At 40.6% G+C, this 23,750-nt stretch overlaps 1 protein-coding gene across 1 annotated transcript in view; it reads right to left on the bottom strand.

Annotated features, from left to right (window-relative positions):
* The window catches only part of MICU1 (mitochondrial calcium uptake 1), a 236,970-nt gene that overhangs the window by 12,880 nt on the left and 200,340 nt on the right, over positions 1-23,750 (bottom strand). The window contains exon 10 of the mRNA XM_037130527.2: positions 16,382-16,490. Within this exon, the coding sequence (XP_036986422.2) occupies positions 16,382-16,490 (109 nt within the window). The remainder of the gene's footprint in view (positions 1-16,381; positions 16,491-23,750) is intronic.

The following is a 23,750-nucleotide window of genomic DNA, read 5'->3' on the forward strand; positions in this document are numbered from 1 at the left end:
ACTTGACTTTCTCTGAGAAGCACTTTATCTGCCCTTCTATTCTAAATGAAAGCTTTGCTGGGTAGAGCAATCTTGGATGTAGGTCCTTGCCTTTCATGACTTGGAATACTTCTTTCCAGCCCCTTCTTGCCTGTAAGGTCTCTTTGGAGAAATCAGCTGACAATCTTATGGGAAAGTTTTTGTAGTAACTGTCTTCTTTTCTCCTGCTGCTTCTAAGATTCTCTCTTTATCTTTAATCTTGGCTAATGTAATTATGATGTGTCTCGGTGTGTTCCTCCTTGGGTCCAACTTCTTTGGGACTCTCTGAGCTTCCTGGACTTCCTGGAAGTCTATTTCCTTTGCCAGATTGGGGAAGTTCTCCTTCAGATAAGTTTTCAATTTGTTGCTCTTCCTCTTCTCCTTCTGGCACCCCTATAATTTGGATGTTGGAGCATTTAAAGATGTCCCGGAGGTGCCTAAGCCTCTCCCCATTTTTTTGAAATCTTGTTTCTTCATTCTGTTTTGGTTGAATGTTTCTTTCTTCCTTCTGGTCCACTGCATTAATTTGAGTCCCAGTTTCCTTCCCATCATTATTGGTTCCCTGTACATTTTTCTTTATTTCACTTAGCATAGCCTTCATTTTTTTCATCTAATTTGCGACCAAATTCGACCAATCCTGTGAGCATCCTGATAACCAGTTTTTGAACTGTGCATCTGATAGGCTGGCTATCTTTTCATCACTTAGTTGTATTTTTTCTGGATCTTTGATCTGTTCTTTCATTTGGCCCATTTTTTTTTTTGGTCTTGGCCCACCCGCTACATATAAGGGGTGGAGCCTTTGGTGTTCACCAGGGTGGGGCAACCCACATCGCTGTGTTGTGGGGGAGGGGTCGAGAGGGACAGTGCCACTTGCTCCGCTCTCTGCCAGATTTCAGTCACTTCCCCCACTACCCACAAGCAAAGCGGGCCCTTCTGGTGCTGATTCCTGTGTGTGGACTTGTGTATGTTCTAGGACCCTGTGGGTCTGTCCAGTGAACTCTCCTGTGAGGCTGGGTGTTTCTCCTGCTGCTGCCTCAACCCCGACAGGTGTTTTCAGTCAGTGGTTTGAGGCTTTATTTCCCTGTGCTGGGACCCCGGGTTGTGAGGTCTCACTCCCCAGGTGTTCCTCCCGGTTTATCTGCATGTGAATGTGGAACCTATCGCTTCACCAGCTACTGCCTTGTCTGCCCTGCTCCACGATCCACCGCTTTGTTGGGTCCACCAGCCACTGCCTTGCCCACCCCAGTCCTCCACTGCCGTTTTGCCACGAGTCCTCTCTGCCTGACTGCCCATCTCTACCCCTCTTACCAGTCTGGATGGATGTTTCTTCTTTAACTCCTTGGTTGTTGGATTTCCATACAGTTTGATTTTTTTGTCAGTTCTGCTTGTTTTTTGTTTTTAAATTGTTGTTGTCCTTCTTTGGTTATGTGAGGAGGCACAGTGTGTCTATCCACACCTCCATCCTGGCTGGAAGTCTATTGGCTGATTCTTATATGTTCGATCCCCCTGACTGGGGATCGAACCCACAGCCTTGGTGTATTGGGATAATGTTCTAACCAACTGAGCTACCCGGGGCTCAGGTTTGAGTTTAAAATAAAAATTTATACTTATGAGTTTCTTGCATATAGTTAATGCTCAATATATGTTAGATGTTAGAACAGTATTTAAAAGTGTAACAAATCATTGCCACAGCAGTGATTAGAGGTGGTGAAAATACCCTGATTATAAGAAACTAAGTAGTCTATATCTGTATATTTCAATGTTGAGAAACTGATACTATTACATATGTATTTTCTGTTCTGTAGTATCTTTTAAAGGGATACAAACTTTCTGTGCTACACAACCTTATTTAAATTTGGGATCGTGTACTGATTTCTTCACTGAAGAGGAGTATGTTAGCAAGGTGAAGAATACAGATGACTCTACTACGTTCTTACATGGGATAAGAAAGTAGATAATCCCAGACTGGTGTGGCTCAGTGGGTTGGGCACTGTCCTGCAAATTGAAACATACCTGGGTTGCAGGCCAGGTCCCTGGTTGGGGGTGTGTGAGAGGGAACCAACTGATGTTTCTTTTGCACATCAACATTTCTCTTTTTCTAACTCCCTTCCCCTCTCTCTAAAAATAAATAAATAAAATCCTTAAAAGAAAAAAGAAGGTAGATTAGATTAAGTTTCCCCAACTCCCAGGCCATGGACTGGTATGGTCTGAGACCAGCTAGGAACCAGGCCACACAGCAGGTGAGTGGCTCCCCACTGCGGGCACTACCCCCTGAGGGCCGCCTCCTGTCAGATCAGCAGTGACACTGATTCTCACCGGAGGGCAAACCCAGCTGTGAACTGAGCACCCGAGGGATCTAGGTTGCGAGCTCCTCCTGAGGATCTAATGCCTGGTGATCCGAGGTGGAGCTGAGGCAGTGAGGCTAGTGCTGGGGAGCAGCTGCAAATACAGATCATCATTAGCAGAGAGGTTTGACTGCACAGAGACCACAATAAATCAACTGCCTGTGGACTCATATTGAAACCCTAACAGTGAGCGGCAAGTGACAAGTTAAGCTGCATCTGGTGGCAGGCTTTATAGTGGCAGGTGAGTTGATGTACTTCAGTTGTACAGCTGCATCGGTGGCAGGCTTTACATCAGAATCAGACACCTATTTCAGTCCATGTGTGGCCCGCCCATTATTTTATTTACCACTTCTGTCCATGCCTCTTTCCTGCACTGCATACTTGTCTCAGTCACAGTAAGCCCTCAAACTAACCTTAGCCAAAACAAGTAAAAAACAAACGTCACTGGAGAGCTTCTTTGAAAAGGGGGAAAGCCGCAATGATGAGACAACAGAAGACTCTCAGACTGCCAACAAAGAGAGAGCTGCACTTAAGAGTGCAGCTTTTACACTGCACTTGTACATCGTTCTTAGTGGCTAACCGCACTGCTAAAGCCAAGCAGTTCTTTATAATTGGCGAAGAGTTGATCCTGCCTGCTGCTAAGGACATTTATCGTAAACTTTTAGGAGAGGCTGCAGTTCAAAAAGTGGCACATGTTCCTCTTTCGGCTAGCACCATAACTAATCAAGCTGATGAACTAGCAGAGGATAATGAGGCACAATTGTTAGAGAGGATTAATGAGTCACCATGGTGCGCAATCCAGGTTGACCAGTCTACTGATGTTGACAACAAGGCAACAATGCTTGTTTTTATGCGATGTATTTTCAGGGGGATGTGCATGAGGATGTGTGTTGTGCACTTTTGTTGCCAACCAACATCACAGCTGCAGAATATTCCAGTCTTTGACTGATTACAAATCAGGAAAACGGAATTGGTCATTTTGTGTCAGTGTACACATGCATGGAATTGCTGCCGTGACTGGACCGCTTTCTGGTTTCACTACTCGGGTCAAAGAGCTGGCTTCTGAATGTGCGTCTGGGCACCGTGCAGGCTAGCCGAGAAATGTCACCTGAACTTAATGACATCTTGCAGGATGTGATTGAAGTTATCAAGCACATTAAAGTCCACGCCGTTGACTCACTTCTGTGCCTGCAGCTCTGTGAGGAGAAGGACGTCTTCTCTTGCACACGGAGTGAGAGGCTTTCTAAAGGTGGATCACTGGCCAGAGTTTCTGAGTTACGAGAGTCACTCCAGGAATTTCCTTTAAAAAAAGTCACCCTGACAGCACATTTCAGTGACATGGAGTGGGTTGCAAAACTTGCTTACTTGTGTGACATATTCAACCTGCTCAATGAACTCAATCCGTCACTTCAGGGGAGAATGACAACTGTGTTCAAGTTGGCAGAAAAATGGCTGCATTCAAAGCCAAACTAGAATTACGGGGGCGATGGGCGAACATTGGGATTTCTGACATGTTTCAAACATTAGCAGAGATTTTGAAAGAGAGGCTGAACTGGGCCTTCTTTCTCCCAGCTGGTACGTGAGCGCCTATCTCAGCTTTCAAGAGTCTGAGCATGACTCCCCAACCACAAACACCCCCAAACTGGGAAGGAATGGATCAGAGACCCATCTGTCAATAAGCCAGGTGGACTGACTTTGTCTGTGCTGGGAGAGGACCAATTGCCTGAGAGCGCAAATGACAGCTGCCTTAAAAGTTTGTTTGAGACAACTTCAAATCCCCATTCGTCCTGGACTAAAGTCATGGCGGAATATCCAGACATTGCCACAACAGCACTGAAAAGCCTGGGGCCATGTCCAACACCCCGTCTTTGTGAAGCAGGGTTTTCTGCAGTGATGGCACCAAAATGAGGTCACGGAGTAGACGGGACAACACACTTCGGGTGTCACGTCTCCCATCACCCCCAGATGGGACCGTCTAGTTGAAGAAAAAAAAGCTCAGGGCTCCCACTGATTCTACATTATGGTGAGTTGTGTAATTATTTCATTATATGTTACAGTGTAATAATGATAGAAATAAAGTGCACAATAAATGTTATGTGCTGGAATCATCCCAGAACAACCCCCACACCCCCAGTCTGTGGTGCCAAAAAGGTCGGGGGCCTCTACGTCACTATAAGGCATGCACTGCAGGTGTCAGAGTCTCTGTAGGACCTGGTCATGAATGGAAGAGGCAACTGTAGGAAGGAAATGTCATATTTTATATTCAGGAGAAGGGTACTAACCCCTAAACATCAGAGTTTACAAAAAGGCTTCATTCTTTCCCTGCAAATGGTCAATTCTTAGCCAAAGGGAAATGGGAGGAAATAGCCTAGAGACCACCTTTCCGAAGCCACTGAGAAGCACGGTTCAAAACGGCAAGCTGACATTGCTTCCTGGACTGTATTTCAGCAAAGACTTTCAAATTCCAGCAGCATCTTGGGATATACTGAGAGGCAACATAACGGTGTGAAAAGGACCTAGACTTTGAGATTAGAGAGACCTAAGCTTGAATCCTGGCCTTACCATTTGCTTAGATGGGTAATCATGAGCAAATGAAGCAAATGAAGCAAATCATGAGCTTCATTTTATATTTCCTCATCCATAGAACAGGGGATAATACCTTTCAAATTTTAAAGATTAAGAGAGATAATGTCCATAAAGCACTTAAGTGTTATGCCTGGCATACAGAAGCTTCGGTGGAATAATAGTTGCTAACAGTTGCACACATCTATTTCCAGATGTGTGATGGCCTCACAGTCTTCCTGAGGGCGATGCTACAGGGTTTTGAGCTCAGGAGGAGCGGGCAGCCTCTCTGTCAGAGGTGACTGTCAGAATACAAGAGGTTCTGCGTGTTAGAAATTACTCCATTACTAATTTCTGACTCCCCCAACAACCCAGTAGTGACCTAAAAACCAAAAGCCCGAGACTCCTTTACTCATTCAAAATTATTAGACTCAAAGAATTTGAAAGCCACAAAGGTTCTTAGAGGTTATCCATGCCACTTCAGAAAAAAAGGAAACTGAAATAGTTTGTGGTATGACCGACACTTCAGCAGAAACACTTGGGGTTGCAGAGGGCATCCTGTGGGAGTTACGACACTGGCTTGTCTGGCAATAAGGTAAACTGTACATACAGAATGACTAAAGAATTGAGGCCAAACCATGTCACAAATGGCCATTTTCAATGGAGGCGGGCTTGTGCGTGGGCGTGAGGACTAAAGGCCATATCGGTGTGATTATTTTCCTGTACTGGAGTTCAAGGTACATGGGTGATGCGCGGGACCTACAAGTTTACCAAATCTGTTCCATCATGAGGCACTTTGCAATGGGGCTTTACCACACCTGAAAACCTTTTATCCTCTTGGCTGAAATAATAATACTCTAAGTTATACAGGCCACAGCTCATTCTAGAGCTCCAACTCAAGTAATTCCTAACTTTTCCATCACGGGATGCCATTGGGGAGGGAGACGTGTTCAATTTTCTATTACCTTCCTCAGCAACTAGGTAAATCATGAAACAGCCCTCGAGAAATTATGTACATAATTTTATGCCCAGTGTGTATATGAATAAGCAGTAAAAGCAAATTTTCTTCAATGTTAAACTAGAGACAACCTATAGTGGAAACATACAATATTTCACGGAAAGATTTGTTTAACACTGAAGAAAATTTGGACATAGTTCACTGAGGACATTTTGTTCTTGTCCGGCAGCTGCTACTCTCATATGGGCCATGCAGAAATAAAGAACGAGCCTCAAGGAAATTTGGCATTTTACCCCAGAGGGACCGCACCATGCTGTGATGTGGGAAATCTGCACTTGCCACCTTCCTCGGTTCCCAAACTGTTCTGAGGAACATGAGCTCTGTAAGTTGTTAAAAGACATTTAGGGCAAATCAAGTTTGGGAACTGTATCACTTTCCTGGAGATTAATAATGCACATTAGCATATTAAAAAGTTGGCAGAAGTAGTGCTACAGGAAGAAATTCTGCATAACCTGGCATTCTGCAAACTTATTTGAACTATGAAACACTTTTTTTTTAAACCCACAGAACCATTAACATATTGCAGTATATACCATGCTTCGAAATGCTGTTTGGGAAATTCTATGCTAAATTATGTCTGAAGACAGTTTGGCAAGCTCTAAAACAGCCGAAGGAGAGAGTGCCAGGGCCTCTGAAAAGGTGCCAATTTCTGAAGGTCTTAACCTTCTGGGAAGAAATAAAGACAGCTGAGACGGAGAGCAGCCGAGACGGAGAGCAGCCGAGACAGAGAGCAGACGGCAGACAGAAGTCCTCCCGTCTCGGCCCCTGCCCCTGCCCCACTCGTTCCCTGTCCCCCTAACATGGGTCAGAGGCCCCTACTCTCAATCTTCTTTACCAGCTTGTATACTTATCTTTCTTCCCTATTAGACTGTGGGCATCTTCAGGGCAGAACCCTGTGCCCAGCTGCTATAACTCAGTGCCTTCCTGCTGGCTGAATAAAAGGGTGAATCACACTAAACCTGGTTTATCGACATTACTAGTAAACATCCATAATGGAAGCAGCTGATGTTTATTAAACATTCAGGGCATAATAGGCACTAGGTAAATACCCTATGAGGTAGCTATTATTATCTTGATTTTAAAAACATAGTAACTAGATCCAGAAATTGTCCAAAGCTACTCAGCTAATAAATGATGGAGCCAAGATTCAAATCCAGACAATAGGACTTCAGAACCTGGGTTCTTAACAAATATACTCACTACTCTTCCTCTTTTGTAAGACTCATCTCAGCAGTAAAATTCCATGATCCTGTGGCGGGAGAATGTGTATAGAACTCAAACCAATAGAAGAGCCACTACTAGGACTGTCAGGATCAGCAGGGTTTAAAAGCGAAGGGGAGCATGCAAGGACAGCCTGCGCACCGGGCAGAGTGAAGGCCCGGAAGGGATGGTGGAACACACGCTAGAGGCCTCTCTAAGGAAGTAACATTTGCATTGAGACTGAAGACAAACAGAAGTTACCCGATAAAGACTATAACTAGGTATCTAAAAAACCTAAGTTTTTAAACACGCAGTATAAATATTCCCATAGTAAATTAAACTCCCATTTAAAAATTTTTATGTTTGCCTTACTTTGTGGACTGCATGTGTGTGATACTTAGTTCTCGGTTGCCAGAGTGGGTTAAAGGGTGGTCTCCAAAAGATGTGTCCACGTCTTAGCACCTGGAACTTGGGAGTGTGACTCTGAGTGAAGGGTCTTTGCAGGTTATCAAGTTAAGGATCTTGAGATGAGATCTGGGTTAAAAATTACCCAGCTGGGCCCTAAATCCAATGACAAGTGTCCTTGTAACAGACACACAGAGGAAAGACACAGAGGGAGAGAGACGGGAAGGCCCTGTGAAGCCAGAAGCAGCAAACGGGACTATGCAGCCACAGCCAGCGAAAGACTGCAGCCACCAGAAGCTGGAAGAAGCAAAGGAGGGTTTTTCTGAAGGGCCTTTTGAGGGACCGTGGCCCTGCCAACATCTTGATAGATGTTGAATTTGTGGCCTTTAGAACTGTGACAGAATACATTTCTGTTGTTTTAAATCAGCAAGTTTGTGTAATTTGTTATGGCAGTCCTATGAAATGAATACACTTGGCTTCTCCCTGTTACTGAGCGTGCATCTGGGCCAGTTTCCCCTAGATATCTATCATTTTACACTCAGGGAATCCAAAGTTATACAGATAAACCAAGAAGTCAAAACAAATGCCAAACATCGTATATCTCGAAGCCAAACATATTTTTGGATGTCAGATATGACTATATAATTTGTACCACTGCCTCTATTAGCAAGGATAATGAGGCATGGATACATGGATACTAAACATCCCAGGAGACAGCCTGAAGTTATTTGAAAGAAGCACTCTTTTTTTTCTTTTTAACCAGCCCGTCTGCACTTTCCTTTGCCACCACTACCCTGAGTCATTCTATTTTGTACACCCTATAATTTTAATGTGGACAGTGATTCATCCTGTATCATTGTTCTTTCAAGTAATTCTATTGTCTTTAGTTGGGCTTTTCAAAAAATAGTATGCACATGTAAAGAGGAGTTTATTAATTTTATTTTTATAATAAGTGGTGACTTTAAACCCGGTATCTTTGGATTTTCAGATGCTGCCATCTGTTCTGTGAAATAGAGCAGCATCACCAGAGCTGTTCTGGAGACATGACCCTGCGGCGTTACACGCACACACATGCCTCCGCATCCTCATCGGTTTTCCCAAAGGATTCTACAGAGGTCAGTGGTATTATTTTAAGCAAGCAAACGAACAACTGCAATTTTTGGTGTTTTAATGTGATATTTTATTCTTAATAAGCTGTTATAATAGATACTTGTGTTGATAGAATTGTGAAAAACTACACCCAAGGCTATATTGCAGCATTGTTTATAATACTAACAATGGGAAAATATAATTGTCAAAAAGACAGCAATTATTAAACTATGGTGCATCATATCTAGGGTAGAAAGCTATCATGCTACTTGAAATTATGTTTTAGAGATGGTTATTTTTTTTAAAAAAGATACATAACAAAAGATACATATATAGATACATATATACATAAATGAAGATGTATATAGAAGTATGAATACATATGATAGATGTATTATATGTTATTGCTGTAATTTGGCTACAACTGAAAGGTTAATCATTTACCCAAATTAAAAAAGGGGTAAGTGAGAAGTTTCCCAGTTCCTGAAGTAGTTAGTTGGGGAAGTGGGCACACTGCATACTGTATATGAACTGGATCTACCATTCAGACCCGTCTGTAAAGAAAAGGCACAGGAGTTACAGGATTTCGTTCCCTGCTCTCCCTCCTAAACAGGAAGCAGAGTATATCTATGACTTTCTATACATATATATATGTTGAGAACTGAGTGAACAGATTCCGGATTGAACACATAATCTGGTGTTTTCTCCATACTGAGCTAATTTAAAGTGGAAACAAACTACCTTCCTGAAGCCATGGTTTTTCTCATTACTTGACCAAAAAATGTCCCCAAACGCCCCCCAAAAAACACCCCCAAATCCTGAACTATTTGCCAACTTCAGAGTTAAAACAGGAAAATCAACTTGGAGAAATTTCTTCCTATGTCCTAGGCTGATAAGAAACTAGTTCATGTAATCCCAAATGAATCTAAAGGAGCTCACTGCATTCAATGAGCAGAGATAGTCCTCGGATCCTGACTCTTTCTCCACAACCAACTTTTAGGCCCATAAATTCAACCCTCAGGATTAGGGTGTCAATTAAGGAGAACAACGGCTATTTTTAAAAATTGTGTAGATTAAGAAAATGAAATTAGAGTATCTTAAGGAATCCACCAAAAAGTGTTGAGCAAGCAAGACTGTGTTTATAAAACCTTAGTCTGTGCTTTGGAAATCATACATTGCAGCACCCAAAAGAGAAATATAGAAAATGTCAGACAAACCAAAAACCAAGAGAGGATCTGTTCCACAGGAAAGAATGATAAAGGAAGTTCTTTAGCTTCATGGAAAGTGATCCCAGATAAAAATGTAGATATTCAGGAATAAATGAAAAACACTCCAAATGATATATATATGAGTAAATGATAAATGAGGGTAAGTGTAAAAGCTTATTTTTCCACTTAATTCCTTAAGAAACATAACTGTTGAAAGCAAAAATTCTAATACTGTACTATAGGGGTTATATCATACATAGATGAAATATAAGTGACAAGTAATGGTATAAAAGATGGGGTGATGGCAAATGAAACTATATAATTGCAAGGTTCTTACATTTCACTTGAAGTGGTACAGTATTAACTTAAGTAAACCATGAAAACAGTAATTTCTGGAGGAACCATGAAAGTAAAGCAATTTGAAGCAATATAGCTAAGAGGCCACTAGAGACCCAACTATATGTCTAGAAGAGATGCAGACACAGGGAGGATGAATATAAAAGAACAGAAAAGACATAACACGCAGCCAGTAACACAAAAAAGCTGGAATATTATGTCGATATCACACAAAGTAGAAGTCAATAGAAGGCTTATTACTAAAGATGAAGGGGGAACATTTCTCAAGGATTAAAGGACCAACTCATCAAAAGAGCATAATAATCTTTTCTTGTTATATGTTTCCGTTACCATTTATCCCCCCATACACTCTTTCATCTCCATCCGCCTCCCTCCTCCTGCAATCAATCACATAATAATCTTCATTATTAAGTGTGTATGTACATAATAGCAGAGCTCAAAATCCATGAAGCAAAGACTGGCATCACTTAAAGGGGAACATAGGTAAGTCCACACATCATATGTGGAGATTTTAAATCCCTCTGTTACTAACTAGACAAAAAAATCAGCAAGGACATAGAAGACCTGAACACTACCAACCACCTTGATCTAACTGGTATTTATTTTTACAATGCTGTACTTAAAGGTATTGAACACACATTCAAGTGTACATGAAACGCTCATCAAAAAATGGACCATATGCTGGGCCATAAAACAAGTCCCAATCAATTTTAAAGAAGTGAAATTTTGTAGTGTATTCTCTGACTACAATGGAATTAAATTAGAAATAAAACCAAAATATTTGGATATTAAACAACATATACAACATACTTTTAAATAACACATGGGTCACCAAAGAAATCAGAAGGAAAAACCAGCAAATATTTCAATCAGGATGATATTGAAAATACAACATGAAAATTTGTGCAATGTGGATAAATAAGTATTTAGATGCAGGTTCAAAAGTTTATCTTAGAAAAAGTAGGTAAAGTTCCATTTTAAGAAGCTAGAAAATGCAAAGCAAAGCAATGCAGACTGAAGATAAGTAGAAGGAAATAACAAAGATATGAGCAGAAATCAAAGCAATAAAAAACATAAAGAAAATTAACAAGTCAAAAAATGGTTCTTTGAAAAGTTTAACAAAGTTGCTAAACCCTTAGGTAAACTAAATAATAAAAAATAAAAAAGAAAGAAAATATAATTCACCAATATTAGTAGTAAAAGATGGAATTTCAGATTTTATAGATTCTACATGCATCAAATATAATAATGGAGTATTATAAACAAGTTTATGTAAATAAATTCAATAACTTAAATGAAATGGGCCAATTCCTAAAAATACAACTCATCAAAATTCATGTAAGATAAAAATACAAATACTTATAAAAGTATTTTATAAATTTATATAAAACTCCAAATACTTATATATTTACTAAGGAAATTAAATTAGCAAAACCTTCCCACAAAGAACACTGAAGGCCCAGGTAATTTTACTGGTGAAACTATCAAGAAATAGTTTAATTTGACTATAATTCAGAAAGAACAGCAATCTTACATAAAATCTCTCTGAAAATAAAGAAAAAACATCCCCCAATACAGTTTATATGGATAGTATACTCTGATACAAGACCTGAAGACATTACAGAAGAGAAAATTACAGACCAATATCCCTCAATATTTAGCAAAATGTTAGCAAATCAAAGCCAGAAATATATAAAAACTCTAATACATCATTACAAAATTGGGTTTCATTCAGGGCATAAGAGATAATCAACATAATCTACTATATTAAGAGAAATAAAGGAGAATAAAATAATTTGTATATGTATATATATAAAGAAAAAATATTTGATGAAACTCAACATCATTTGATGATAAAAAAAAAACCCTTTTTAAATTAGAAGGAGAAATTTCCCTTAATCAGGTAATTGGTATCTATTAACAGTTTAATCTAGGTAATATTCAACATAATGGCGAAATATTGAATGCTTTACATCTAAAATAAGGAAGATGCCAAGGATGCCCACTCTCACAGTAAGGCAAGAAAAAAGGTATAAATATCAAAAAAAGAAGAGGTGAAACTATCTCTGTATGCATATGACATGATTTCTTACATAGAAAAACCCAAGGAATCCATAGAACAATTAGAGCAGGGGTATCAAACTCATTTTCACCGGGAGCCACAGCAGCCTAGTGGTTGCCTTCAAAGGGCTGAATGTAGAGCTCCCTGCCCCTAGTTAAGGAGTAGTTACATTTATATAGTTCTAATATTACATTTGGCCCTCTGAAGGCAACTGTGAGGCTGATGTGACCCCTGGTGAAAATGAGTTTGACACCTCTGAACTAGAAGAATAATAGAATTTAGCAAGCTGTAGAATACAAGCTTAATATAAAAAAATCAACTGTGTTTTAATAACAGCAGCAGTTGGAAACTAAAGTAAAAAATCAATTTATAATAGCATCAAAAATATAATATATTTATGGAATTTTCTCAGAAAAATAAAAATCGACCTGCCTTTTGACCCAGCAATTCCACTGCTAGGATTATATCCCAAGAATCCTAAAACATCAATTTCAAAGAACCTATGCACCACAATGTTCATAGCAGCACAATTTACAACAGCCAAGATCTGGAAGCAACCTAGGTGCCCATCAGTAAATGAATGGATCAAAAAATTGTGGTACATATACACAATGGAATTCTATGCAGCAGAGAGAAAGAAGGAGCTACTACCCTTTGCAACAACATGGATGGAACTGGAAAGCATTATGCTGAGTGAAATAGGCCAGGCACTGAAGGACAAATACCATATGATCTCACCTTTGACAGGAAGCTAAAAGAATAAAACAAACAAGCAACAGAATAAAAACAAAGACACTGAAATAGAGAACAAGTGGGCAGCGACCAGAGGGGAGAGGGAAGGGAATTTAAGGGGAAAAAGGGGGAGGGATTTTGAGGAACAAGTATGAAAGACACAGGGATGAGGATTGGGGGGGGGAATGGAAGGGAGGAGGGAGACGGGGTGGGGGGGTGGGATGGGAGAAATAGATAAAAAAAAGTACTTGAAAAGTAACTAAATAAAATTTATTAAAAAATAATATATTAGGTATTAATTTAAAAAATATGTGTAAAACCTGTATACTTAAAAACCTACTGCTGAGAGAAATCAAAGAGGACAAAAAAATAGAGAGGTAATTTGCTCATGACAGAAGACGCATCACCAAGATGTCAATTCTCTCCAAATTAAAGTACATACTAAATGTTACTGTAATCACAATGTCACCTCTTTTTTACATAGAAAATGACAAGCTCATTCTAATATTTATATGAAAAATCAAAGGACCTAATATATGTAAAGCAACTTTGAAAAAGAAGAATCATGTTGGGAGGATCTATAAAACCTTCTACTTCAAGACTTTCTATAAAGCTACAGTAATCAAGATAGTAAATACGGGCACAAAGACATAGACAAATGTAGCAGAACAGAGAGCTAAGAATGGATCTACTTAACTTAAAAGGTCATTTGATTTATTTTTATTGCCGACACTATTACAGATGTTCCCCATTTCCCCCCTTTGCTCCCCTCCCCTTCCCCCGCTCCAGGCCTTCACGATAGTGCTGTCTGTGTCCACGGGCTATGCATGTGTGTTCTCATCCCTCCGTCCCCACTCTGACCCCACCCCTCTCTGAGATCTGTCTGTTCCATGTATCCATGCCTCTGGTCTTCTTTTCGTTTGTCAGTTTATTTTGTTCATTAGATTCCACATATGAGTAAGATTGTGTGGCATTTGTCTTTCTCTGCCTGGCTTATTTTGCTTAGCATAATAATCTCCAGGTCCATCCATGCTGTTGCAAAGGGTAAGGGTTCCTTCTTTTTTTCTGAACTTTTTGAAATCCTCACCTGAGGATATGTTTTTTAAGTTGATATTAGAGAGAGAGAAAGGGAGAAACATCAACTGGTTGTCTCCCCCGCCTGCCCTAACTGTGGATAAAACCCCAACCTAGGTAAGTGCTCTGACTGGGGATCGACACCCGCAACCTTCTGGTATATGAGATGACACTCCATCAACTGAGCCACCTGGCCAGGGCGAGAGTTCCTTCTTTTTTACAACCATGTAGTAGTCCACTGTGTAAATGTCTTTGTCTTTTTCATCCACTTTCCATATTCACTGTCAGAATCAGAAAGCATAGATGCACCTCTGTGTTCATAGCAGTGGTATTTACAACAGCCAAGATCTGGAAACGGCCCAAGTGCCCATCAGTGGATGAGTGGATAAAAAAGACAAAGACAGTGAATATGGATAAACCACTATAAAACCTTCTACTTCAAGACTTTCTATAAAGCTATAGTAATCAAGATAGTGAATATGGGCACAAAGACATAAAAAAAACGACTAATAACACAAAATGCTGCTCAACAGCAGAAGTCATCAGAGGAATATAAATGTAAAACACAGTGAGATACATTACAGGATCACGTAAGTTACAAAATGCTGTTGTTATACGAATGTGGAACAACGTGAACTGCTGTACATTGTTGGGGACTGTAAAAAGATGCTGTGAAAAACAGTCTGACAGTTTTTTATAAAGAAATAGTCTTTCCCCTGGACCCAGCAAGGGAAATAAAAATATATGTTTTGAAAAAAAGTAACAGAAAAATGTTCATACCAGCTTTATTCAAGATGGCCAATAACTGGAAACAGCCAATGTGTCCAACAGAACAGGTGAACTGTGGAGTATTTGTAAGATGGACTACTACTTATAAAAAAGGAACAAACTACTGTACATGCAACAACATGAATGAATCTCAAAAATACAGTGAGAAAAACTTTATAAAGAGTGCACATTGTACCCTGGCTGGTGTGGCTCAGTGGGCTGGGTGTCCTCCTGCAAACTGAAAGGTCGTGGGTTTGTTTCCCAGTCAGGGCACATGCCTGGGTTGCAGGTTCAGTCCCTGGTCAGGGAGCCTATGAAAGGCAACCAATCGATGTTTCTCTCTCACACTGATGTGTTTTTGTCTCTCTCTCCCTCCCTCCCTTCCCCTCCTCCTTCCCTTCCGTCCTTCCTTCCCCTCTCTAAAACCAATAAGGATGTCCTCAGGTGGGGATAAAAAAATGTATAAAAGAGAATGGACATTGTATAATTCCATTTTTTATGTGAGTGGGGGCAAATGTTAACAGTGAAGGGGCAGAAGGGAACTTTAAACAAATACTGAATTTCAATTAAGATTTATGGTAAAGTACTTAGGAGTAAAGTGTGTTTAAGTTTGTAACTTACTTTGAATGCATCAAAAAATAAAAGATTGACAGAAGGATGAACAGATGCATAGATATACTACCAGGGAAATATAGCAAAATGTTAACTGAGCCATATATATGAATGTTCTTTAAGTAATTATTTCAACTGTTCTAATACTTGAAATTTTTCACAATAAAATGTTGGGGAAAAATTGTGTTTTCAGCCCTGGCTCATGTAGCTCATGGTGGGGTGTTGTCTGCAAACCAAAAGGTCACTGGTTTGATTCCCCATTAGAGCACATGCCCGGGTTGCTGGCCAGGTCACCTCCGTTGGGGGCATGTGGGAGACAACTGATCAATGTTTATCTTTCACATTGATGTCTCTCTCCCTCTTCCCCCTGTACCCTGCATTCCAAAAGTAAATAAATAAAATCTTTTAAAAAATTGTGTTTTCAATTCCTCTGCTCTCTCACATCGCCTGTACAAATTAGAACTGAATTTGTATGAAGTGAGCCAAGAGGGGAGGCTATTTTCAGAGTTATGACTTTATCTTTTAAAAAAACTAACACACTTTAACAGAAAAAAATAAACCAAAACATTCCTTGTCACCAAAGAATGAATTAAAATGCAGAGTGATTTTAGCTTCACATTATATATGCAATGACTCTGGCTCTGATGGAGAATTTCGGAAGTTTCATGCACTGTGCCTCAGCTTAGGTGCCTATGTCCAAGGCTAATCATTTAAAGATGGGCATCTGCCTTCGCTATAGTCTTTAGCACAAGAAAATATATTTGCTGAGCTTGGGATCTCAAGGTGAAACTGAAGGATCATGCAATGTCAACAAAGCAAAACAAATTTTTAAAAAGTCAAGAAAAACACATAATAGAGGGATAGTCATATAACATATTACAGACAGACTTGATGTTTATACCCTCAAGAAAAAACTTTTGGGTTTCATTACCTTTATCAAGAGATGCTCCTGCCATGTGGTAAAAGCTCAATGCAGTGTCCACATCATTAATATTCTTTAGGAAAGTAAAGAAGTTCTCCACTTCTTGAAATGTCAGACCCTGAAAGAAGAGAGACAGCAGAGTAAGGCAGGAACCTCTAACAAAAAGCTGCATAAGATGCAGAAAACTAGGCTGTTACTTATGTCTATCAATCAGACATGTGTCTATGTCTAGAACAGAGACTGAATAAATTAGTCAAGGGATGTCAAGTTTGAACACAATAGGGGAACAAAATTCTAGACTTCTACCCTGAGAAAGGCAAGCTGGCTAATTGCTTTCCCCTCACATGTAAAACCTGACATAAAGCTTTTACAGTGGTGGCTGGATGTCTTTAATGAAAATATTCCTAACTGTACCCTGCAATTAGTCATAGTATCTATTTTGACATTTCCTAAATGAGCTGTAGCCACTTGGTCTGTCTTATATCTTAAAAAGATCAGAATCAGGATTCTATTTAAATAATCTATTCAGAGGCTAGCTAAGCTGTTTAAAGCTTAAACTAATTAAAGAATCGCCAACCTCTGTGATATAGGCTGGAATGGTTTCAGAATTTAGCAGAACCTAAGGACTTGGAAAGCTGTTCATTATCTTGCCTTTAAAGCTATTAATAAAGGAATTTGCCCCTTAATTTTAATCTGATAAAATTCTACGAATGAAGAAATTCTTTTCAAAAGCTAGTCAAAGGTCTGCTGACCTCAAATTCTACTTGTATGAAGGCTTGAGAGAGAATAGTTACATAAACAGGGGCCCCCAGTCCCCTTACAGGGAGGAAGATTTGTCCTGTTTGCCTATTTCCCACGTCTCACATATCATGCTGTGATGGAAATGAACACAATTTCTAAGACGTAAATAACACTGAAGAGACACTGAGATTAATGTCTTTTAATGAAAAATCAGGTCCTTAATGGATTGCAGATGTCAGCTGGCTTCCAGTTAGTGCTACTCCTCTTCCAATTTCCATTTCCCCAAACTACAGAGCCCAGGAGTCCACAATGAGAACCCAGGTGTAAGGAAACCTGAAGATAGACAATCTATAGTACTTTCCTGGTATTCTTCAAATTGGATCAATGGTATCTTTCTCATTTTATCAATCAAACTAAGGCCTAAAATACTGTATGTATAGCCTCACATCACATGATCTGACAGTTTTTTTCTCCAGGAATCAAAGAACTTGAACTTTTTCTTGTGGAATATGATGACCGAATAGAAAGGTGCAGGATTTCTGGCCAAGATAGAGGCATGGGTAGATACACTTTGCCTCCTTGCACAACCAAAAGGATAACAAATTTAAAAACAAAAAATAACTGTAAGAGAAAATTGAACTGTATGGAAGTCTGACAACCAGGGATTTAAAGAAGAAACATTCCTTCAGACCAGTAGGAGGGGCAGAGATGGGCAGCCTGGACAGAGAGGACTGAGGCAAGGTAGTGCTGGTGGATCAGGTGGTCCCACATTTGTGTGTGGATAACTAGACAGACCATGCCACCCAAAGTTCCAGCATGGGGAAGTAGGGCCTCAAAACCTCTGGCAGTAAAAACCTATCAGGGTTGCAGCAGTGGGAGAAACTCTCACCCTTACAAGAGAGTTCATTGGAGAGACCCACAGGATCCTAGAATGTACACAAACCCACCCACCGGGGAACCAGCAGGAGACGGGCCCAATCTGCTTGTGGATAGTGGGGGAAGTGACTCAAAGCAAACAACTAGAGCAGGATCAGAATCACAGAAATGGAGATCACATGAAAGGTTGTCAGTGGAGAGCAGGAAGGGGAGAATGGGAGAAAAGGTACAGGGAGTAAGAAGCATAAATGTTAGGTACGAAATAGACAGGGGGAGGTTAAGAATAGTATAGGAAATGAAGAAGCCAAAGAACTTATATGTAAGACCCATGAACATGAAATAAGGAGGGAATGCTAGTGGGAGGGGAGTATAGGGTGGAGGGGAATAATGGGGAGAAAAAAATGGGACAAGTGTAATGGCATAACCAATAAAATATATTTAAAAATTTTAAAAAGGTGCAGAAAACATAAATGTACAACTTAACAACCTATTGTAAAGTAACATCCATAAAACCCCCATTAAGGTCAAGGAACAGATTATTATGATCATCCTAGAAGCACTTCATGTGCCCTGACTGGGAACTGAACCATGATTGTTTGGTTTGCAGGCTCGTTCCTTGCCTTTTTTTTTTCCAAAGCACTATTACCTATTTATGCATTGTTAAAAGACACCAGTTTGGGGACTTCTGCCAAGATGGAGGCATAGGTGGAGACGCTGTGCCTTCTCTCACAACCAAGTTTAGAGACAACTAAATATCAGCAACAGAAAACACAGCCAGAACACAGAAAATTGAACTTTTCGGAAGTCTGATAACAACAAATTCTTCAGCCTGACTGGTAAGAGGGGTGAAACCAGCAGCTGTCGGAGCAGGGTTGCACAGAAAAACTCAGTCAGACAGACTCAGGTGCCCGGAACCCAGGCACAGGGTTGGACCTAGTAAGCAACTCAGCGAGTGACCGCGGGGAAACAGCCAGGGAGCAGAGCTGAGGGTTGACTGTGGTCGCGCTTTCCTGCGCAGATAGACAAGGAGGGAGTGGGCGGTGAGACTAGGGGACTGAGCAGGCCCCAAGGCGAGCGGCAGCACAGGGCACCGCCATTTCCCCACTCTGACCCCACCTCCACATACAGCGTCATAACCCAGTGACCTGAGTGGCCCCGCCCTGGTGAACCACCTGAGGCACTGCTCCTCACCCAGCGGAGAGAAACAGCAGAGGTCGTCATTTCCCCGCTCTGACCACGCCCCCACATACAGCATCACAACCCAGCCACCTGGGATTCCAAGGCTCCGCTCCTCATACTTAACGGGTGAGAACAGACCAAAAATGGCTCAAAAAGATCTCAAAGCCCCAGAGCCTATAAATCTAAGCGATAAAGAAATAGCAAAACTCTCAGATGCACAGTTTAAAACACTGGTGATCAGGATCCTCACAGAACTGGTTGATTATAGCCACAAATTAGACAAATATATGAAGGCGAAACTAATTGAAATGAATGGAATTGCACAGGGCACCAACAGCGATGAAAAGGAAACTGGGACTCAAATCAATGGAGTGGACCAGAAGAAAGCAAATAATGGCCAAACAGAAAAGAGTGAAGAAGCAAGAATTCAAAGAAATGAGGAGAGTCTTAGGAACCTCCAGGACATCTTTAAACGCTCCAACATCCAATTATAGGGGTACCAGAAGGGGGAAAGGAACAGCCACCAGTGGAAAACTTATTTGAACAAATAATAAAGGAAAATTTCCCCAATCTGGCAAAGGAAATAGACTTCCAGGAAATCCAGGAAGCTCAGAGAGTCCCAAAGAAGTTGGACCCAAGAAGAAACACACCAAGGCACATCATAATTACCTTAGCCAAGATTAAAATGAAGGAGAGAATCCTAGAAGCAGCAAGAGATAAGGGGACAGTCAGCTACAAAGGAGTTCCCATCAGACTGTCAGCAGATTTCTCAAAAGAGACCTTACAGGCAAGAAGGGGCTGGAAAGAGGTATTCCAAGTCATGAAATCCAAAGACCTACAACCAAGATTGCTCTATCCAGCAAAACTTTCATTTAGAATGGGAGGACAGATAAAGTGCTTCTCAGATAAGATCAAATTCAAGTTCATCATCACCAAGCCCTTATTATATGAAATGCTAAAGGGACTTATCTAAGAAAAAGAAGTTAAAAAAACATGAACAGTGAAAGGACAGCAAAGTCACAGTTATTAACAACCACACCTAAAACAAAAGGACAACTAGATCAGGAGCAGAAACATAGAAATGAAGATCTCGAGGAGGGTTAGCAATAGGGGAGTGGGAGGAGGAGAAGGGGAGAGAAGGTACAGAAAATAAGTAGCATAGACAGTAGATAGAAAATTGATGGGGGGGGCAAGAATAGTATGGGAAATATAGAATCTAAAGAACTTGAGATACATGGTCATAAACTAAAGGGGGGGTAATGGTGGGGACGGGGGGGTAGGGTGGAGGGGAATGAAGGGGGAATAAAACAACTGTAATGGCATAATCAATAAAAAAATAAATTAAAAAAAGACACAAGTTTAATTATGTTTGTTTTTGAACTTCATAAATGAATCATGAAGCATGCATTCTACAGTCATGTACCGCATAATGATGTTTCAGTCAATGAAGACTATGTGACAGTATTCCCAACGGATTACAAAGGAGCTGAAAAATTCCTATCCCCTAGTGATGCGGTAGCCTTGGCAACATCATAGGTCTATGTGTTACATGTTTGTGGAGATGCTGGTATAAACAAACCTACTGTGCTGCCAATGGTCAGCTGTATGAAAGCATAGCACATATTCATGTTTACTAAAAATATTTTATTGATTATGCTATTACAGTTGTTCCATTCCCCCTTTCACCCTGCACATCCCTCACATCCACATTCCCCTTTAGTTCATGTCCATGTGTCATAAGTTCTTTAGCTTCTACATTTCCCATACTATTCTTGCCCTCCCCCTATTTTATACCTACCATCTATGCTACTTATTCTCTGTACCTTTTCCCCCTCTTTCCTCCTCCCGCACCCCTGTTGCTAACCCTCCATGTGATCTCTATTTCTGTGGTTCTGTTCCTGTTCTAGTTGTTTGCTTGGTTTGATTTTGTTTTAGGTGTGGTTGTTAATAACTGTGAGTTTGCTGTCTTTTTACTGTTCATGGTTTTTATCTTATTTTTCTTAGATAAGTCCCTTTAACATTTCATATAATAAGGGCTTGGTAATGATGAACTTTAACTTGACCTTATCTGAGAAGTACTTTATCTGGCCTTCCATTCTGAATGAAACCTTTGCTGGATAGAGCAATCTTGGATGCAGGTCCTTGCCTTTCATGACTTGGAATACTTCTTTCCAGCCCCTTCTTCCCTGTAAGGTCTCTTTGGAGAAATCAGCTGATGGGAACTCCTTTGTAGGTGACTGTCCCCTTATCTCTTGCTGCTTCTAGGATTCTCTTCATTTTAATCTTGGCTAATGTACTTATCATGTGCCTTGGTGTGTTCCTCCTTGGGTCCACTGAGTTTTGGGATTTTCTGAGCTTCCTGGACCTTCTGGAAGTCTATTTCCTTTGCCAGATTGGGGAAGTTCTCCTTTACTATTTGTTCAAATAACTTTTCCACTTGTTGCTCTTCCTCTTCCCCTCTGGTACCCTATAATTTGGATGCTGTAACGTTTAAAGATGTCCTGGAAGTTCCTCAGCCTCTCATTTTTTTGAATTCTTGTTTCTTCATTCTTTTCTGTTTGGTTGTTTCTTTCTTCCTTCTGGTCCACTCCATTAATATGAGTTCCAGTTTCCTTCCCATCACTATTGGTTCCCTGTACATTTTCCTTTATTTTACTTAGTGTAGCCTTAATATTTTTCATCTAATTTGTGACCAAATTCAACCAACCCTGTGAGCATCCTGATCACCAGTGCTTTGAACTGTGCATCTGATAGGTTGGCTATCTCTTGGTTGCTTAGAAGTATTGGCTTTGGAGCTTTGATCTGTTCTTCCATTTGAGCCTTTTTTTTTTTTTTTTTGGTCTGGTTGCACCTGTTAAGTGTGAGGGGTGGAGTCTTAGATGTTCCCCAGGGCAGGGCAATCCACTTACTGGGTTGTGACGCTATATGTGGGGGTCGAATCCCAGAGGGAACAATGGCGCTTGCTCCACTCGCTCTCAGATTTCAGTCCCTTCTACCACTTCCCACAAGCGAACTGGGCCATTCTGGTGGTGGTTCCCGGGTGGGTGGGTTTGTGTATGTTCTAGGACCCCATGGGTCTCTCCAACGAACTCTCCTGTGAGACTAGGATTCTCTCCCAGCACCTCAACCCCCACAAGTGTTTTCAATCAGTGCTTTTAGGTTTCATTTCCCGTCGCTGGGGCCCTGGGTTGTGCGGTCTGTCTCATTCCGTTTTTGCCTGCTTTATCTGCACGTGAATGTGTGACTGCGGTCTGACGGTTGCCTTGCTCACCTCACTGGGTCTGCTCGTTGCCTCCCTGAGCCCAGGGTCTGCCAGCCACCGCTGCCTGTGTGACTGGGTCTGCCACCACTTTTTCCCGCTGTGACCCCTCTCTGCCCGTCTCAACTCTGCCCCTCTTACCGGTCTAGATAAATGGTTGTCGGACTTACGTACAGTTCAATTTTGTCAGTTCTGGTTGTTTTTTGTTTCTAAATTTTTGTTGTCCTTAATTCTCGTTGTGCGAGGAGGCACAGTGTGTCTACCTATACCTCAGTCTTGGCCGGAAGTTATGTTTATATGTTTTTTAAATTATATTTTATTGATTATATTATTACAGTTGTCCTGATTTTCCCCCCTTTGCACCCTTCCATGCAGCAGCCTGCACTCCCTCAGGCCATCTGCACACCTTTGTTCATGTCCATCAGTCATGTATATAAGTTTTTTGGCTTCTCCATTTCCTATACTGTACTTTATACCGCCATGGCTATTCTGTAACTACCTATTTGTACTTCTTAATCTCCTCACCTCTTCACCCATTCCCCTACAACTAACTCACTCCCATCTGGCAAACATCAAAATGTCCTGAATATCCATGATTCTGTTTCTGTTTTTCTTGTTTGCTTAGTTTGTTTTTTTAGATTAGATTGTTGACATATATTTTTGCCATTATATGTTCATAGTTTTGATCTTCTTTTTCTTAAATAAGTCCTTTTCACATTTCATATAGTAATGGTTTGGTGATAATGAATTCCTTTAATTTTTTTCTAGTCTGGGAAGCTCTTTATCTGCCTTTCGATTCTAAATGATGGCTTTGCTGGGTAGAGCAATCTTGGCTGTAGGTACTTGCTTTTCATGACTTTGAATATCTCTTGCCTGAAAAGTTTCTTTTGAGAAATCAGCTGACAGTCTTAAGGAAATTTCCCTGTAGGCAACTAACTGGTTTTCTCTTGCTGCTTTTAAGATTCTCTCTTTAACTTTAACCATTGGTATTTAAATTATGACAGTCGTGGAGCGGGCCTCTTTGTATCCATCTTGTCTGGGACTCTCTGTGCTTCCTGGACTTGCATGTCTACTTCTTTCACCAAATTAGGGCAGTTTTCTTTCATTAATTTTTCAAATAGATTTGCAATTTCTTGCCTTTTCTCTTCTCTTTCTGGCATTCTATGATGCAAATGTTGGATTACTTGAAGTTGTCCCATGGGCTGCTTATACTATCCTAGTTTTTTTCTTCTTTTGTTCTGATTGGTTGTTTTTTGCTTCCTTATGTTCAAAATCATAGATCTGATTCTCAGCTTCATCAACTCTACTGTTGTTTCCCTGTAA

This window comes from Artibeus jamaicensis, unplaced genomic scaffold, assembly GCF_021234435.1.
Source record: "Artibeus jamaicensis isolate MK-2021 breed Jamaican fruit bat unplaced genomic scaffold, CSHL_Jam_final contig_332, whole genome shotgun sequence".
Lineage (NCBI taxonomy): Eukaryota > Metazoa > Chordata > Mammalia > Chiroptera > Phyllostomidae > Artibeus > Artibeus jamaicensis.